Here is an 18,602-nt window from a genome sequence, read left to right on the forward strand (position 1 = left end):
TTGTGAGGTTCACAGAGAGTTGTGAGAGTCACAGAGAGTTGTGAGGTTCACAGAGAGTTGTGAGGTTCACAGAGAGTTGTGAGAGTCACAAAGAGTTGTGAGGTTCACAGAGAGTTGTGAGAGTCACAGATAGTTGTGAGAGTCACAGAAAGTTGTGAGGTTCACAGAGAGTTGTGAGAGTCACAGAGAGTTGTGAGAGTCACAGAAAGTTGTGAGGTTCACAGAGAGTTGTGAGAGTCACAGAGAGTTGTGAGTCACAGAGAGTTGTGAGAGTCACAGAGAATTGTGAGTCACATATAGTTGTGAGAGTCACAGAGAGTTGTGAGTCACAGAGAGTTGTGAGAGTCACAGAGAGTTGTGAGGTTCACAGAGAGTTGTGAGGTTCACAGAGAGTTGTGAGAGTCACAGATAGTTGTGAGTCACAGAGAGTTGTGAGGTTCACAGAGAGTTGTGAGTCACAGAGAGTTGTGAGAGTCACAGAGAGTTGTGAGAGTCACAGAGAGTTGTGAGAGTCACAGAGAGTTGTGAGAGTCACAGAGAGTTGTGAGGTTCACAGAGAGTTGTGAGTCACAGAGAGTTGTGAGAGTCACAGAGAGTTGTGAGTCACAGAGAGTTGTGAGAGTCACAGAGAGTTGTGAGTCACAGAGAGTTGTGAGAGTCACAGAGAGTTGTGAGTCACAGAGAGTTGTGAGAGTCACAGAGAGTTGTGAGTCACAGAGAGTTGTGAGAGTCACAGAGAGTTGTGAGTCCCAGAGAGTTGTGAGAGTCACAGAGAGTTGTGAGAGTCACAGAGAGTTGTGAGAGTCACAGAGAGTTGTGAGAGTCACAGAGAGTTGTGAGGTCACAGAGAGTGTGAGGTTCACAGAGAGTTGTGAGTCACAGAGAGTTGTGAGAGTCACAGAGAGTTGTGAGAGTCACAGAGAGTTGTGAGTCACAGAGAGTTGTGAGAGTCACAGAGAGTTGTGAGGTTCACAGAGAGTTGTGAGAGTCACAGAGAGTTGGGAGGTTCACAGAGAGTTGTGAGAGTCACAGAGAGTTGTGAGTCCAGAGAGTTGTGAGAGTCACAGAGAGTTGTGAGTCACAGAGAGTTGTGAGAGTCACAGAGAGTTGTGAGGTTCACAGAGAGTTGTGAGGTTCACAGAGAGTTGTGAGTCACAGAGAGTTGTGAGAGTCACAGAGAGTTGTGAGAGTCACAGAGAGTTGTGAGTCACAGAGAGTTGTGAGAGTCACAGAGAGTTGTGAGGTTCACAGAGAGTTGTGAGAGTCACAGAGAGTTGGGAGGTTCACAAAGAGTTGTGAGAGTCACAGAGAGTTGTGATTCACAGAGAGTTGTGAGAGTCACAGAGAGTTGTGAGAGTCACATAGAGTGTGAGAGTCACAGAGAGTTGTGAGAGTCACAGAGAGTTGTGAGAGTCACAGAGAGTTGTGAGGTCACAGAGAGTTGTGAGGTCACAGAGAGTTGTGAGAGTCACAGAGAGTTGTGAGAGTCACAGAGAGTTGTGAGGTTCACAGAGAGTTGTGAGGTCACAGAGAGTTGTGAGAGTCACAGAGAGTTGTGAGGTTCACAGAGAGTTGTGAGAGTCACAGAGAGTTGTGAGAGTCACAGAGAGTTGTGAGAGTCACAGAGAGTTGTGAGTTCACAGAGAGTTGTGAGTCACAGAGAGTTGTGAGAGTCACAGAGAGTTGTGAGAGTCACAGAGAGTTGTGAGAGTCACAGAGAGTTGTGAGAGTCACAGAGAGTTGTGAGGTTCACAGAGAGTTGTGAGAGTCACAGAGAGTTGTGAGAGTCACAGAGAATTGTGAGAGTCACAGAGAGTTGTGAGGTCACAGAGAGTTGTGAGAGTCACAGAGAGTTGTGAGAGTCACAGAGAGTTGTGAGAGTCACAGAGAGTTGGAGGTTCACAGAGAGTTGTGAGAGTCACAAAGAGTTGTGAGAGTCACAGAGAGTTGTGAGTTCACAGAGAGTTGTGAGAGTCACAGATAGTTGTGAGAGTCACAGAGAGTTGTGAGAGTCACAGAGAGTTGTGAGGTTCACAGAGAGTTGTGAGGTCACAGAGAGTTGTGAGAGTCACAGAAGTTGCGAGGTTCACAGAGAGTTGTGAGAGTCAGAGAGTTGTGAGAGTCACAAAGAGTTGTGAGGTTCACAGAGAGTTGTGAGAGTCACAGAAAGTTGTGAGGTCACAGAGAGTTGTGAGAGTCACAGAGAGTTGTGAGAGTCACAGAGAAGTTGTGAGGTTCACAGAGAGTTGTGAGAGTCACAGAGAGTTGTGAGAGTCACAAGAGTTGTGAGGTTCACAGAGAGTTGTGAGAGTCACAGAAAGTTGTGAGGTCACAGAGAGTTGTGAGAGTCACAGAGAGTTGTGAGAGTCACAGAGAGTTGTGAGAGTCACAGAGAGTTGTGATTCACAGAGAGTTGTGAGAGTCACAGAGAGTTGTGAGAGTCACAGAGAGTTGTGAGAGTCACAGAGAGTTGTGAGAGTCACAGAGAGTTGTGAGAGTCACAGAGAGTTGTGAGGTCACAGAGAGTTGTGAGGTTCACAGAGAGTTGTGAGAGTCACAGAGAATTGTGAGAGTCACAGAGAGTTGTGAGGTTCACAGATAGTTGTGAGGTCACAGAGAGTTGTGAGGTTCACAGAGAGTTGTGAGGTTCACAGAGAGTTGTGAGGTTCACAGAGAGTTGTGAGGTTCACAGAGAGTTGTGAGAGTCACAGATAGTTGTGAGAGTCACAGAAAGTTGTGAGGTTCACAGAGAGTTGTGAGAGTCACAGAGAGTTGTGAGAGTCACAAAAAGTTGTGAGGTTCACAGAGAGTTGTGAGAGTCACAGAGAGTTGTGAGTCACAGAGAGTTGTGAGAGTCACAGAGAATTGTGAGTCACATATAGTTGTGAGAGTCACAGAGAGTTGTGAGTCACAGAGAGTTGTGAGAGTCACAGAGAGTTGTGAGGTTCACAGAGAGTTGTGAGGTTCACAGAGAGTTGTGAGAGTCACAGATAGTTGTGAGAGTCACAGAGAGTTGTGAGGTTCACAGAGAGTTGTAGAGTCACAGAGAGTTGTGAGAGTCACAGAGAGTTGTGAGAGTCACAGAGAGTTGTGAGAGTCACAGAGAGTTGTGAGAGTCACAGAGAGTTGTGAGGTTCACAGAGAGTTGTGAGTCACAGAGAGTTGTGAGAGTCACAGAGAGTTGTGAGTCACAGAGAGTTGTGTGAGTCACAGAGAGTTGTGAGTCACAGAGAGTTGTGAGAGTCACAGAGAGTTGTGAGTCACAGAGAGTTGTGAGAGTCACAGAGAGTTGTGAGTCACAGAGAGTTGTGAGAGTCACAGAGAGTTGTGAGTCCCAGAGAGTTGTGAGAGTCACAGAGAGTTGTGAGTCACAGAGAGTTGTGAGAGTCACAGAGAGTTGTGAGGTTCACAGAGAGTTGTGAGAGTCACAGAGAGTTGTGAGTCACAGAGAGTTGTGAGAGTCACAGAGAGTTGTGAGAGTCACAGAGAGTTGTGAGTCACAGAGAGTTGTGAGAGTCACAGAGAGTTGTGAGGTTCACAGAGAGTTGTGAGAGTCACAGAGAGTTGGGAGGTTCACAAAGAGTTGTGAGAGTCACAGAGAATTGTGAGAGTCACAGAGAGTTGTGAGGTTCACAGAGAGTTGTGAGAGTCACAGAGAGTTGTGAGAGTCACAGAGAGTTGTGAGAGTCACAGAGAGTTGTGAGGTTCACAGAGAGTTGTGAGAGTCACAGAGAGTTGTGAGGTCACAAAGAGTTGTGAGAGTCACAGAGAGTTGTGAGGTTCACAGAGAGTTGTGAGAGTCACAGATAGTTGTGAGAGTCACAGAGAGTTGTGAGGTTCACAGAGAGTTGTGAGAGTCACAGAAGTTGTGAGGTTCACAGAGAGTTGTGAGAGTCAGAGAGTTGTGAGTCACAAGAGTTGTGAGGTTCACAGAGAGTTGTGAGAGTCACAGAGAGTTGTGAGGTTCACAGAGAGTTGTGAGGTTCACAGAGAGTTGTGAGAGTCACAAGAGTTGTGAGGTCACAGAGAGTTGTGAGAGTCACAGATAGTTGTGAGAGTCACAGAAGTTGTGAGGTTCACAGAGAGTTGTGAGAGTCACAGAGAGTTGTGAGAGTCACAGAAGTTGTGAGGTTCACAGAGAGTTGTGAGTCACAGAGAGTTGTGAGAGTCACAGAGATTGTGAGTCACATATAGTTGTGAGAGTCACAGAGAGTTGTGAGTCACAGAGAGTTGTGAGAGTCACAGAGAGTTGTGAGGTCACAGAGAGTTGTGAGGTTCACAGAGAGTTGTGAGAGTCACAGATAGTTGTAGAGTCACAGAGAGTTGTGAGGTTCACAGAGAGTTGTAGAGTCACAGAGAGTTGTGAGAGTCACAGAGAGTTGTGAGAGTCACAGAGAGTTGTGAAGTCACAGAGAGTTGTGAGAGTCACAGAGAGTTGTGAGGTTCACAGAGAGTTGTGAGTCACAGAGTTGTGAGAGTCACAGAGAGTTGTGAGTCACAGAGAGTTGTGAGAGTCACAGAGAGTTGTGAGTCACAGAGAGTTGTGAGAGTCACAGAGAGTTGTGAGTCACAGAGAGTTGTGAGAGTCACAGAGAGTTGTGAGTCACAGAGAGTTGTGAGTCACAGAGAGTTGTGAGTCACAGAGAGTTGTGAGAGTCACAGAGAGTTGTGAGTCACAGAGAGTTGTGAGAGTCACAGAGAGTTGAGAGTCACAGAGAGTTGTGAGGTCACAGAGAGTTGTGAGAGTCACAGAGAGTTGTGAGTCACAGAGAGTTGTGAGAGTCACAGAGAGTTGTGAGAGTCACAGAGAGTTGTGAGTCACAGAGAGTTGTGAGGTCACAGAGAGAGTTGTGAGGTCACAGAGAGTTGTGAGAGTCACAGAGAGTTGGAGGTTCACAGAGAGTTGTGAGAGTCAGAGAGTTGTGAGTCACAGAGAGTTGTGAGAGTCACAGAGAGTTGTGAGTCACAGAGAGTTGTGAGAGTCACAGAGAGTTGTGAGGTCACAGAGAGTTGTGAGGTCACAGAGAGTTGTGAGTCACAGAGAGTTGTGAGAGTCACAGAGAGTTGTGAGAGTCACAGAGAGTTGTGAGTCACAGAGAGTTGTGAGAGTCACAGAGAGTTGTGAGGTTCACAGAGAGTTGTGAGAGTCACAGAGAGTTGGTGAGGTCACAAGAGTTGTGAGAGTCACAGAGAGTTGTGAGTCACAGAGAGTTGTGAGAGTCACAGAGAGTTGTGAGAGTCACATAGAGTGGTGAGAGTCACAGAGAGTTGTGAGAGTCACAGAGAGTTGTGAGAGTCACAGAGAGTTGTGAGGTTCACAGAGAGTTGTGAGGTTCACAGAGAGTTGTGAGGTTCACAGAGAGTTGTGAGAGTCACAGAGATTGTGAGAGTCACAGAGAGTTGTGAGAGTCACAGAGAGTTGTGAGGTTCACAGAGAGTTGTGAGAGTCACAGAGAGTTGTGAGGTTCACAGAGAGTTGTGAGAGTCACAGAGAGTTGTGAGAGTCACAGAGAGTTGTGAGAGTCACAGAGAGTTGTGAGAGTCACAGAGAGTTGTGAGTCACAGAGAGTTGTGAGAGTCACAGAGAGTTGTGAGAGTCACAGAGAGTTGTGAGAGTCACAGAGAGTTGTGAGTCACAGAGAGTTGTGAGGTCACAGAGAGTTGTGAGAGTCACAGAGAGTTGTGAGAGTCACAGAGAATTGTGAGAGTCACAGAGAGTTGTGAGGTTCACAGAGAGTTGTGAGAGTCACAGAGAGTTGTGAGAGTCACAGAGAGTTGTGAGAGTCACAGAGAGTTGTGAGGTTCACAGAGAGTTGTGAGAGTCACAGAGAGTTGTGAGAGTCACAAGAGTTGTGAGAGTCACAGAGAGTTGTGAGGTTCACAGAGAGGTTGTGAGAGTCACAGATAGTTGTGAGAGTCACAGAGAGTTGTGAGAGTCACAGAGAGTTGTGAGGTTCACAGAGAGTTGTGAGGTTCACAGAGAGTTGTGAGAGTCACAGAAAGTTGCGAGGTTCACAGAGAGTTGTGAGAGTCAGAGAGTTGTGAGAGTCACAAGAGTTGTGAGGTTCACAGAGAGTTGTGAGAGTCACAGAAGTTGTGAGGTTCACAGAGAGTTGTGAGAGTCACAGAGAGTTGTGAGAGTCACAGAAAGTTGTGAGGTTCACAGAGAGTTGTGAGAGTCACAGAGAGTTGTGAGAGTCACAAGAGTTGTGAGGTTCACAGAGAGTTGTGAGAGTCACAGAAGTTGTGAGGTTCACAGAGAGTTGTGAGAGTCACAGAGAGTTGTGAGAGTCACAGAGAGTTGTGAGAGTCACAGAGAGTTGTGAGAGTCACAGAGAGTTGTGAGAGTCACAGAGAGTTGTGAGAGTCACAGAGAGTGGTGAGAGTCACAGAGAGTTGTGAGAGTCACAGAGAGTTGTGAGAGTCACAGAGAGTTGTGAGGTCACAGAGAGTTGTGAGGTTCACAGAGAGTTGTGAGAGTCACAGAGATTGTGAGAGTCACAGAGAGTTGTGAGGTTCACAGATAGTTGTGAGGTTCACAGAGAGTTGTGAGAGTCACAGAGAGTTGTGAGGTTCACAGAGAGTTGTGAGGTTCACAGAGAGTTGTGAGAGTCACAGAGAGTTGTGAGGTCACAGAGAGTTGTGAGAGTCACAGAGAGTTGTGAGTCACAGAGAGTTGTGAGAGTCACAGAGAGTTGTGAGAGTCACAGAGAGTTGTGAGAGTCACAGAGAGTTGTGAGAGTCACAGAGAGTCGTGAGGTTCACAGAGAGTTGTGAGAGTCACAGAGAGTTGTGAGAGTCACAGAGAATTGTGAGAGTCACAGAGAGTTGTGAGGTTCACAGAGAGTTGTGAGAGTCACAGAGAGTTGTGAGAGTCACAGAGAGTTGTGAGAGTCACAGAGAGTTGTGAGGTTCACAGAGAGTTGTGAGAGTCACAGAGAGTTGTGAGAGTCACAAAGAGTTGTGAGAGTCACAGAGAGTTGTGAGGTTCACAGAGAGTTGTGAGAGTCACAGATAGTTGTGAGAGTCACAGAGAGTTGTGAGGTTCACAGAGAGTTGTGAGAGTCACAGAAGTTGTGAGGTCACAGAGAGTTGTGAGAGTCAGAGAGTTGTGAGAGTCACAAAGAGTTGTGAGGTTCACAGAGAGTTGTGAGAGTCACAGAGAGTTGTGAGGTTCACAGAGAGTTGTGAGGTTCACAGAGAGTTGTGAGAGTCACAAAGAGTTGTGAGGTTCACAGAGAGTTGTGAGAGTCACAGATAGTTGTGAGAGTCACAGAAAGTTGTGAGGTTCACAGAGAGTTGTGAGAGTCACAGAGAGTTGTGAGAGTCACAGAAGTTGTGAGGTTCACAGAGAGTTGTGAGAGTCACAGAGAGTTGTGAGTCACAGAGAGTTGTGAGAGTCACAGAGAATTGTGAGTCACATATAGTTGTGAGAGTCACAGAGAGTTGTGAGTCACAGAGAGTTGTGAGAGTCACAGAGAGTTGTGAGGTTCACAGAGAGTTGTGAGGTTCACAGAGAGTTGTGAGAGTCACAGATAGTTGTGAGAGTCACAGAGAGTTGTGAGGTTCACAGAGAGTTGTAGAGTCACAGAGAGTTGTGAGAGTCACAGAGAGTTGTGAGAGTCACAGAGAGTTGTGAGAGTCACAGAGAGTTGTGAGAGTCACAGAGAGTTGTGAGGTTCACAGAGAGTTGTGAGTCACAGAGAGTTGTGAGAGTCACAGAGAGTTGTGAGTCACAGAGAGTTGTGTGAGTCACAGAGAGTTGTGAGTCACAGAGAGTTGTGAGAGTCACAGAGAGTTGTGAGTCACAGAGAGTTGTGAGAGTCACAGAGAGTTGTGAGTCACAGAGAGTTGTGAGAGTCACAGAGAGTTGTGAGTCCCAGAGAGTTGTGAGAGTCACAGAGAGTTGTGAGTCACAGAGAGTTGTGAGAGTCACAGAGAGTTGTGAGGTTCACAGAGAGTTGTGAGGTCACAGAGAGTTGTGAGTCACAGAGAGTTGTGAGAGTCACAGAGAGTTGTGAGAGTCACAGAGAGTTGTGAGTCACAGAGAGTTGTGAGAGTCACAGAGAGTGGTGAGAGTCACAGAGAGTTGTGAGGTTCACAGAGAGTTGTGAGAGTCACAGAGAGTTGTGAGGTTCACAGAGAGTTGTGAGAGTCACAGAGAGTTGTGAGTCACAGAGAGTTGTGAGAGTCACAGAGAGTTGTGAGAGTCACATAGAGTGGTGAGAGTCACAGAGAGTTGTGAGAGTCACAGAGAGTTGTGAGAGTCACAGAGAGTTGTGAGGTTCACAGAGAGTTGTGAGGTTCACAGAGAGTTGTGAGAGTCACAGAGAATTGTGAGAGTCACAGAGAGTTGTGAGGTTCACAGAGAGTTGTGAGGTTCACAGAGAGTTGTGAGAGTCACAGAGAGTTGTGAGGTTCACAGAGAGTTGTGAGAGTCACAGAGAGTTGTGAGAGTCACAGAGAGTTGTGAGAGTCACAGATAGTTGTGAGAGTCACAGAGAGTTTTGAGTCACAGAGAGTTGTGAGAGTCACAGAGAGTTGTGAGAGTCACAGAGAGTTGTGAGAGTCACAGAGAGTTGTGAGGTTCACAGAGAGTTGTGAGAGTCACAGAGAGTTGTGAGAGTCACAGAGAATTGTGAGAGTCACAGAGAGTTGTGAGGTTCACAGAGAGTTGTGAGAGTCACAGAGAGTTGTGAGAGTCACAGAGAGTTGTGAGAGTCACAGAGAGTTGTGAGGTTCACAGAGAGTTGTGAGAGTCACAGAGAGTTGTGAGAGTCACAAAGAGTTGTGAGAGTCACAGAGAGTTGTGAGGTTCACAGAGAGTTGTGAGAGTCACAGATAGTTGTGAGAGTCACAGAGAGTTGTGAGAGTCACAGAGAGTTGTGAGGTTCACAGAGAGTTGTGAGGTTCACAGAGAGTTGTGAGAGTCACAGAAAGTTGTGAGGTTCACAGAGAGTTGTGAGAGTCAGAGAGTTGTGAGAGTCACAAAGAGTTGTGAGGTTCACAGAGAGTTGTGAGAGTCACAGAAAGTTGTGAGGTTCACAGAGAGTTGTGAGAGTCACAGAGAGTTGTGAGAGTCACAGAAAGTTGTGAGGTTCACAGAGAGTTGTGAGAGTCACAGAGAGTTGTGAGTCACAGAGAGTTGTGAGAGTCACAGAGAGTTGTGAGTCACAGAGAGTTGTGAGAGTCACAGAGAGTTGTGAGTCACATAGAGTTGTGAGAGTCACAGAGAGTTGTGAGTCACAGAGAGTTGTGAGGTTCACAGAGAGTTGTGAGGTTCACAGAGAGTTGTGAGAGTCACAGATAGTTGTGAGAGTCACAGAGAGTTGTGAGGTTCACAGAGAGTTGTAGAGTCACAGAGAGTTGTGAGAGTCACAGAGAGTTGTGAGAGTCACAGAGAGTTGTGAGAGTCACAGAGAGTTGTGAGAGTCACAGAGAGTTGTGAGGTTCACAGAGAGTTGTGAGTCACAGAGAGTTGTGAGAGTCACAGAGAGTTGTGAGTCACAGAGAGTTGTGTGAGTCACAGAGAGTTGTGAGTCACAGAGAGTTGTGAGAGTCACAGAGAGTTGTGAGTCACAGAGAGTTGTGAGAGTCACAGAGAGTTGTGAGTCACAGAGAGTTGTGAGAGTCACAGAGAGTTGTGAGTCCCAGAGAGTTGTGAGAGTCACAGAGAGTTGTGAGTCACAGAGAGTTGTGAGAGTCACAGAGAGTTGTGAGGTTCACAGAGAGTTGTGAGAGTCACAGAGAGTTGTGAGGTTCACAGAGAGTTGTGAGAGTCACAGAGAGTTGTGAGGTTCACAGAGAGTTGTGAGAGTCACAGAGAGTTGTGATTCACAGAGAGTTGTGAGAGTCACAGAGAGTTGTGAGAGTCACATAGAGTGGTGAGAGTCACAGAGAGTTGTGAGAGTCACAGAGAGTTGTGAGAGTCACAGAGAGTTGTGAGGTTCACAGAGAGTTGTGAGGTTCACAGAGAGTTGTGAGAGTCACAGAGAATTGTGAGAGTCACAGAGAGTTGTGAGGTTCACAGATAGTTGTGAGGTTCACAGAGAGTTGTGAGAGTCACAGAGAGTTGTGAGGTTCACAGAGAGTTGTGAGAGTCACAGAGAGTTGTGAGAGTCACAGAGAGTTGTGAGTCACAGAGAGTTGTGAGAGTCACAGAGAGTTGTGAGGTTCACAGAGAGTTGTGAGAGTCACAGAGAGTTGTGAGGTTCACAAAGAGTTGTGAGAGTCACAGAGAGTTGTGATTCACAGAGAGTTGTGAGAGTCACAGAGAGTTGTGAGAGTCACAGAGAGTGGTGAGAGTCACAGAGAGTTGTGAGAGTCACAGAGAGTTGTGAGAGTCACAGAGAGTTGTGAGGTTCACAGAGAGTTGTGAGGTTCACAGAGAGTTGTGAGAGTCACAGAGAATTGTGAGAGTCACAGAGAGTTGTGAGGTTCACAGATAGTTGTGAGGTTCACAGAGAGTTGTGAGAGTCACAGAGAGTTGTGAGGTTCACAGAGAGTTGTGAGGTTCACAGAGAGTTGTGAGAGTCACAGAGAGTTGTGAGGTTCACAGAGAGTTGTGAGAGTCACAGAGAGTTGTGAGAGTCACAGAGAGTTGTGAGTCACAGAGAGTTGTGAGAGTCACAGAGAGTTGTGAGAGTCACAGAGAGTTGTGAGAGTCACAGAGAGTCGTGAGGTTCACAGAGAGTTGTGAGAGTCACAGAGAGTTGTGAGAGTCACAGAGAATTGTGAGAGTCACAGAGAGTTGTGAGGTTCACAGAGAGTTGTGAGAGTCACAGAGAGTTGTGAGAGTCACAGAGAGTTGTGAGAGTCACAAAGAGTTGTGAGAGTCACAGAGAGTTGTGAGGTTCACAGAGAGTTGTGAGAGTCACAGATAGTTGTGAGAGTCACAGAGAGTTGTGAGAGTCACAGAGAGTTGTGAGGTTCACAGAGAGTTGTGAGAGTCACAGAAAGTTGTGAGGTTCACAGAGAGTTGTGAGAGTCAGAGAGTTGTGAGAGTCACAGAGAGTTGTGAGGTTCACAGAGAGTTGTGAGAGTCACAGATAGTTGTGAGAGTCACAGAAAGTTGTGAGGTTCACAGAGAGTTGTGAGAGTCACAGAGAGTTGTGAGAGTCACAGAAAGTTGTGAGGTTCACAGAGAGTTGTGAGAGTCACAGAGAGTTGTGAGTCACAGAGAGTTGTGAGAGTCACAGAGAGTTGTGAGTCACATATAGTTGTGAGAGTCACAGAGAGTTGTGAGTCACAGAGAGTTGTGAGAGTCACAGAGAGTTGTGAGGTTCACAGAGAGTTGTGAGGTTCACAGAGAGTTGTGAGAGTCACAGATAGTTGTGAGAGTCACAGAGAGTTGTGAGGTTCACAGAGAGTTGTAGAGTCACAGAGAGTTGTGAGAGTCACAGAGAGTTGTGAGAGTCACAGAGAGTTGTGAGAGTCACAGAGAGTTGTGAGAGTCACAGAGAGTTGTGAGGTTCACAGAGAGTTGTGAGTCACAGAGAGTTGTGAGAGTCACAGAGAGTTGTGAGTCACAGAGAGTTGTGTGAGTCACAGAGAGTTGTGAGTCACAGAGAGTTGTGAGAGTCACAGAGAGTTGTGAGTCACAGAGAGTTGTGAGAGTCACAGAGAGTTGTGAGTCACAGAGAGTTGTGAGAGTCACAGAGAGTTGTGAGTCCCAGAGAGTTGTGAGAGTCACAGAGAGTTGTGAGTCACAGAGAGTTGTGAGAGTCACAGAGAGTTGTGAGGTTCACAGAGAGTTGTGAGGTTCACAGAGAGTTGTGAGTCACAGAGAGTTGTGAGAGTCACAGAGAGTTGTGAGGTTCACAGAGAGTGGTGAAAGTCACAGAGAGTTGTGAGAGTCACAGAGAGTTGTGAGGTTCACAGAGAGTTGTGAGAGTCACAGAGAGTTGTGAGAGTCACAGAGAGTTGTGAGGTTCACAGAGAGTTGTGAGGTTCACAAATAGTTGACATGTTCAGAATCAGAATATTGATTCATATCGGAGGAATCAGATGAGCTATAAAGCTCTTTTTAAAAGATGTCCAGTGGTGGTGGGTTAGAACATTACAACAACCAACGATACCAAAACACGTTAGGAGTGCAAATTATAAGATTGGTAAACAAAGCTCTAATGAAATACAAATAAAAGTGGACGATATTTTTTTTTTTACCAGCTATTAGCCTCTTTTCCAGAAACGATCTCGCCACAAATGATAGCTCAACGAAGTGGCTTATCATTAAGTGGAAATTCACAGAAGCTAATTACAGTACTCCAAATCATCAAAACTGAGAGCTGTCATGTTAAGTTCACCGACGTCTGTCAACTTGACTGGGAGCTGCCATGTTAAGTTCACCGACGTCTTTCAACTTGACTGGGAGCTGCCATGTTAAGTTCACCGACGTATGTCAACTTGACAGCTGCCATGTTAAGTTCACCGACGTCTATCAACATTACTGAGAGCTGCCATGTTAAGTTCACCGACGACTGCCACCTTCAGCAGGACGATCGCGCGCAGCAGCAGAAGTCAACCTGGCGGTGGCTGCGTGCGAGAGCGTTTCATAAATGAATTTCACGTGCGAGTGTTTTATGAATGAATGCGTTTCACGTGTTGTTTCATGAATGATACTCGTGTGTGAGTACACGTGAGTAGACACGCGTGTGTGACATGTGGGAGAGCGGAAGTTTAGCGCTGCGCTACGAACCCGGCAACCCGGGTTCGATTCCCGTTCACGGCCAACACCAGTGCCAATGATCTGGGCCTCCCCTAGATCGACTCAGCCTCGAATTAGTATCTGAGGTTGGTGTGTAGTAAACATCGCCACGTGGTTGCGCCCTTCATAGGTGCTACTCGCTAACAGCACTTGCCCCAACAGTCTGTTAATGCTATACGGGGTCTTTGTCTTTGTACACGCGTATGTGTGTGTGTACACGCGTGTGAGTGTGTACACGCGTGTGTGTACACGCGTGTGAGTGTGTACACGCGTGTGAGTGTGTACACGCGTGTGAGTGTGTACACGCGTGTGAGTGTACTCACCATACACCGCCTGGGTCACGTGTGCTCCGAGCACGAGTAGCACGAGGAACGCGGCCGCGGTTCCGCTCGGGGACATCGCGGGTGGCGTTGATTCGATGCGCAACCTGCGACCAGGAGCCCCCTTCCTCTTACCCGTGCCGCTACTTTCCTCTTACCCGTGCCCCCTTTTCTCTAACCCGTGCCCCCTTCCTCTTAGCCGTGCCCCCTTCCTCTAACCCGTGCCACCTTCCTCTTACCCGTGCTGCTACTTTCCTCTTACCCGTGCTGCCTTCCTATTATCCGCGCTGCCACTTGAATTGCTGCTTCTGTGAGCGCGCGCAGCGTCTCTCTGCTCTCCCCCTTCGGCGCGCCGGACGGTAAAGCCGAGCGAGGAGGCGGGGTGATGGCGTGGGGGGAGGAGAGGGGGGAGGAGAGGGGGGAGGGAGGGCGATTGAGGGGGGGGGATAGGTGGAGGATGTGATGGGTGTGGGGTAACGTCATCGATGATTTAACGTCCCTCCTCCTCGTGGAGTGAATCAGTGTGAGCGTGTCAGTCAGTCGGTATGTGAGTCAGTGAGTGAGCGGTCGTGCAGAATTCCTATGGGGGGATCTTTGTAATGTTGTTGATGGTAGGGGTGGTATTGGTGGTATTGCCAATGCAGTTGCTTGTAGGTTTGTGTTGGTGGTAGTGATGTCATCGTCAGGTCATTATTATGCTGATGTGTATACACCATACCAGGTATTAATTTAATGCTGAGTTGACATAGGGGAGGCCCAGGACCTGTTCAGATATTCGTCACTGATGTTGAGCGGGAATCGAACTTGGGTCATTAATCGTAGCGCAGTGCACTAACCACTGCGCCACCGCTCCCTGTTCCAACATTTACACCACGACAACCAACATTAATATCAGCACGCCCAACACCATTGCCATTAACAAAGACAAAGATCCCCCATAGAGCCTTCAACAGACTGCTAGGGCAAGTGCTATTAGCGAGTACCTATTAAGGCCGTAACGGTACACGAGGGGGTTGGGTGGCCAGCACCACGCCCGACCGCCTTTGTCTCCCCAGTGGCGATGTTTACACACTATACCAGGTACTCATTTAAGGCTGAGTCGACCTAGGGGAGGCCCAGAACCAGTTCAGATAATCGTCACTGGTATTGGCCGTGAACGGGAATCGAACCCGGGTCGTTACGGTTTATAACGCAGCGTGCTAACCGCTACACTACCGCTCCCCACACACACACACAGAGACACACAGACACACACAGATTACAACTATGTGCACGTTGAGGCCACGTGAAGTGTCGAAAGCCCGTTGAGAGGAGGTCACGGGGCAGACCCAGGTGCCACGGGTCGACTGACTGAGATGACTGGCTGATGCACGACCTGTGCCCCCTACTGTGCCAACTTGCTGTGCTTTAGCCACCTGGCGCTCCGCTCATTGTTATGAGCGTCGCTCCTCCACCCTCCGTTGTTGCTGGAGGACGACTGCCTCCAACTGCCCAGTAGCGTCCTTCACGAGCCCCCTCCACAGAGGCCGATCTTGACACCGCTGGTACCAGTCATCGGCAAGTCCACTCAGCTCCACGTCCTCCTGTACCACATCACTCCATCTCTTCTCCAGCCCGTGCCGCGCCCATTTAGCCCCCTCGATCCGGCCGAACAAAAGCTGTTTCGGCATGCGGTGGCTGGGCATGCGGGCTACATGGCCCAGCCAACGCAGTCTTGTCTGCCGGAGGTGCTCACCGATGGGACTTTGTCCAGATCTTTCGAGGATTTGTGAGCTCCTCACACAATCCAGCCTGGTTAAACCCAGGATGGATCGCAGGCAGGCCAGCCTAAATGTTTCAAACCGGCGAAGATGCTCCATTAGGGGGGTCCACGTTTCACAAGCGTAGAGAAGGGAGGGAATGACCGTGGTCAAGAAGACCTGAAGCTTTGTGCGGAGCGACAGACCAGGTAGCTTCCACATAGTGTTACGCAACCGATGAAAACATAATGCCGCTCGACTGATTCGGAGTGAGACCTCTGCTGTTAAGCCGGAGCCGGTCATGAGCACACTGCCCAGGTATGGGAAACTCTCCACTCTCTCCACAACTGCCCCATCACCGATTGGGAGTTGTGTGGGTGGAGTGTCCGATGGTACAAAATACCCAGGCAGGTGCTTAGTTTTGGTGGGGCTGATGGTAAGGCCCCATCTCTTAGTGGCACGCTCCAGTTTCAGCAGCAGCGTCTCCAACTCACACACAGACACACACAGACACACGTCTACACAAACCACAAAACCCGCCATTCACCACAAAGTGACGGTGACGTCAGCACGGTGCCTGTGCCAGGCCAGGTGCACTTTGAGGACACGTGAAGTGTTAGAATGCTCGCCGACAGGTCTCGAGACAGATTCAGACAAAACAACCTCCACCACCATCACCATCCGCGCCACCACTGCAACGAGAACTGCCCGAGTCTGCTGCTGTTCGTGCACCACCCCCGGGGCGAACCCAGCCTCGCTCGTCACGTCGCCATCAATCTCCCGCTGAAGCCCCGGCAGGAGTCGGAGGTGGGGGGAAGACGCCGCAGAGACGACGACACGGATCGAGAGACGCCAGCACCATCGCCTCCCCGATATCTGCCTCTCCACACAGAGCACGGTTCTGACTACACACCCACACCATGAACGTCAATGTTTTAAACAAATTGTCCATTTTGTGAGGCATCCCTAACTAGCTAGTTAGTAACTGCAAGCGTGAGGTAATTTGTTCTCGCTCGCTGGTTACCCTTGGAAACCCGCATTGTTCACGATCAACGAGGTTAGTTTTATATCGTTCTAGGCTACCGTATGGATTTTAATGTTATCGTAGTTAATTTATATTGGCATTTTCATACAACACGATTATTCATCGATGACTCTCACGCACGATATAATTTCACGTGTTTATAAATCGCCTCACGTGACCCCCTGGGACATTGCCACGTACTCCCAGGTGTCCGCGTACCCCGGATTTAGAACCACTGCATAAACTATGGGGACGTCCATAAATGACGTCACTCACCTAGGGGGGGGGGGGGGTCAGACATTTGTGACGATGTGACGAGGGGGAGGTTTTAGAAATGTGACGTCACATCAAAATGCGCAACTTTAAATATAGACAATACGTTCTACTTAATTAAATATACTTTTTAATAAATGTTTTCGCCGATAACATCAGAGTGCAGCGCCACATTAAATGCGCACTACAATGACAATAGTTTACAGCGATTTGAAGCATGTTTTATTTTTTAGGGGGGGGGGGGCAGAGGTTTGTGACGTCATATTTGAGGGGGGGTCTGACTTTTTGTGACGCCGTGTGACGAGGGGGGGGGGGTCAAAAATCGTTCAAAATCGCGTGACGTCATTTATGGACGTCCCCTTTCAGAGTATTCCTTACACGACCGATCATCTGTGCTTCTGCGGCCGTCTGGAACGCTCTTCCTTCCGATATTAGGAAGCCACTGGAGCTATACACTTTTAAATCATCATGTAGATTGAAAACTAATTTCTTTACAACTGCTTTTTGTGTTTCGTTTGTTGTCCTTCCTCCGATTAGCACGGTTGGCCTCACTTAGTCCATGAGTCGTGAGCCCAAATGTTGGCCATCGTGATTTTGACGAGGGTCTGGATGCCTCGAGGTGGAGTGCGGAACAATTCCCCCTCTCTGCGCTTCCACTTCGTGTTCAAAACCCCATCTCCCAACATCGCCAGGAGAGAGCGAGAGAGAGAGAGAGGGTGATATCTTCACTCGCTCTGTGGGTTCTTCGTTTCGATCCCCTACAGACATCGTTTGCTGGTGACATCAGGCTGCTCACATTCAGAGCCACGGCACCTGCACACAGGGCCGTCCATGGGGGAGGGGGTGCAGGGCCCGGGGCAAATCTCACTGTGTGGGGCCCATCGACGCCTTAAAACTACATCTGAAACCGTGACGTCGAAGAGCGGGGCCCTCCCAAAGCGTGGGGCCCGGGGCGGTCGCTCCGATTCGTTAGGAAGAGCGTTTCAGACGGCCGCAGAAGCGCATCTGAATGCACGCACGATGCAGGGACCGTCTCTGTTGATGCTACTCCTCTAAGCTACTTGTATCGCCATGGCCAGTCGGCTACCCAAACAAGAAAGGAACACGCAGCTCCTACAGAGAGGCCGTGGATGCAAATCATAAACAAAAAGAGCTGATGTGAGCACACTGGGGGATAATAAACACCGATTCTGAACATCAAGAATAACTTTTGTTATTTTAAACAGGCAGATGGTGCGTAAGAGATATTTGCATAAAATAACATAGCTCGGTTATGCACGCAATTGCTGCAATGGGACATGGTGATGATGATGGCGATGATGATGAAGATCCACTTTGCCACTGAAAAGAAAATGTGAGTAGGGGTCACAGATTTCCATCACAAACCGACTCACCCTGCACCCAGACAATTACGATCTTCAAGCGACGCTGGTACATCACTCAGTCTACAAACGCACTCAGAAGCTCTTGTGAAAGGAGCTGAGATATTTAGATTAACTTTTAGTTGAGTTGTATTTATATATGTTAACGAGTGTTTGTAAATTTAATTGAAGACAAGGTGATAATGGAGCAGCTACCAATGGCGAACCAAGTGAAGGTGACTGAACGCTGTGTTGTTACCCAGGCACGTGTTAGATGTAATGCTCTGACGTCACGGTGTTAGATGTAATACTTCGACGTCACGGTGTTAGATGTAATACTATGACGTCACGGTGTTAGATGTAATGCTCTGACGTCACGGTGTTAGATGTAATGCTCTGACGTCACGGTGTTAGATGTAATGCTCTGACGTCACGGTGTTAAATGTATTACTTCGACGCCACGGTGTTCGATGTAATGCTCTGACGTCACGGTGTTAGATGTAATGCTCTGACGTCACGGTGTTAGATTTAATACTTCGACGTCACGGTGTTCGATGTAATGCTCTAACGTCACAATGTTAGATGTAATGCTCTGATGTCACGGTGTTAGATGTAATACTCTGACGTCACGGTGTTAGATGTAATACTCTGACGTCACGGTGTTGGATGTAATGAGTCGACGTCACGGTGTTGGATGTAATGCTTCCTGTTTAGTTTGAAGACTCAGAGGGCCTCGTACGGACTGAATGGCTCGTCTGCAGTGCCGGATTCTTCCAGTAGCACAAGTAACTACATATGTAGTACTACTACATATGTAGTAACTACTACATATATACTACACATGTAGTATATATACATATCAGTGATGTGCAGTGAGGTCAATGGCTGGGGAGGTACTGGGCTCGTGTCAGAGCCAGATTCACACACTGAGGGAAGCGTGGCCTCACGGAGGGGGCGTGGCCTCAGAGGGGGCGTGGCCTCACAGAGGGGGCGTGTCCTCACTGCTGTGGTTGTCCCACCTGATGACGATAACTTGTGTTGCGATCGAAATGTCGTGATCTATTATTTGTCTACCTATGTGACTTTACCAAAAGAACCAAAGAGTATGAGGGGGAGTGTTAGACACGCCCCCCTCAGTGAGGCAGATGTGATAGCTGCCTCCTCTGGTGCTTTTTTGTT

General features: G+C 48.2%; 1 protein-coding gene across 1 annotated transcript in view; it reads right to left on the bottom strand.

Annotated features, from left to right (window-relative positions):
- Nucleotides 1–13,433, bottom strand: part of CXCL14 (C-X-C motif chemokine ligand 14) — a 50,477-nt gene extending 37,044 nt beyond the window's left edge. The window contains exon 1 of the mRNA XM_078613571.1: nucleotides 13,030–13,433. Within this exon, the coding sequence (XP_078469697.1) occupies nucleotides 13,030–13,105 (76 nt within the window). The 5' untranslated portion in view covers nucleotides 13,106–13,433. The remainder of the gene's footprint in view (nucleotides 1–13,029) is intronic.
- Nucleotides 13,434–18,602: the final 5,169 nt, after the last annotated feature.

The sequence above is a fragment of the Lampetra planeri genome, chromosome 41 (genome assembly GCF_965212315.1).
Source record: "Lampetra planeri chromosome 41, kcLamPlan1.2.h2, whole genome shotgun sequence".
Classification (NCBI taxonomy): Eukaryota; Metazoa; Chordata; class Hyperoartia; order Petromyzontiformes; family Petromyzontidae; genus Lampetra; species Lampetra planeri.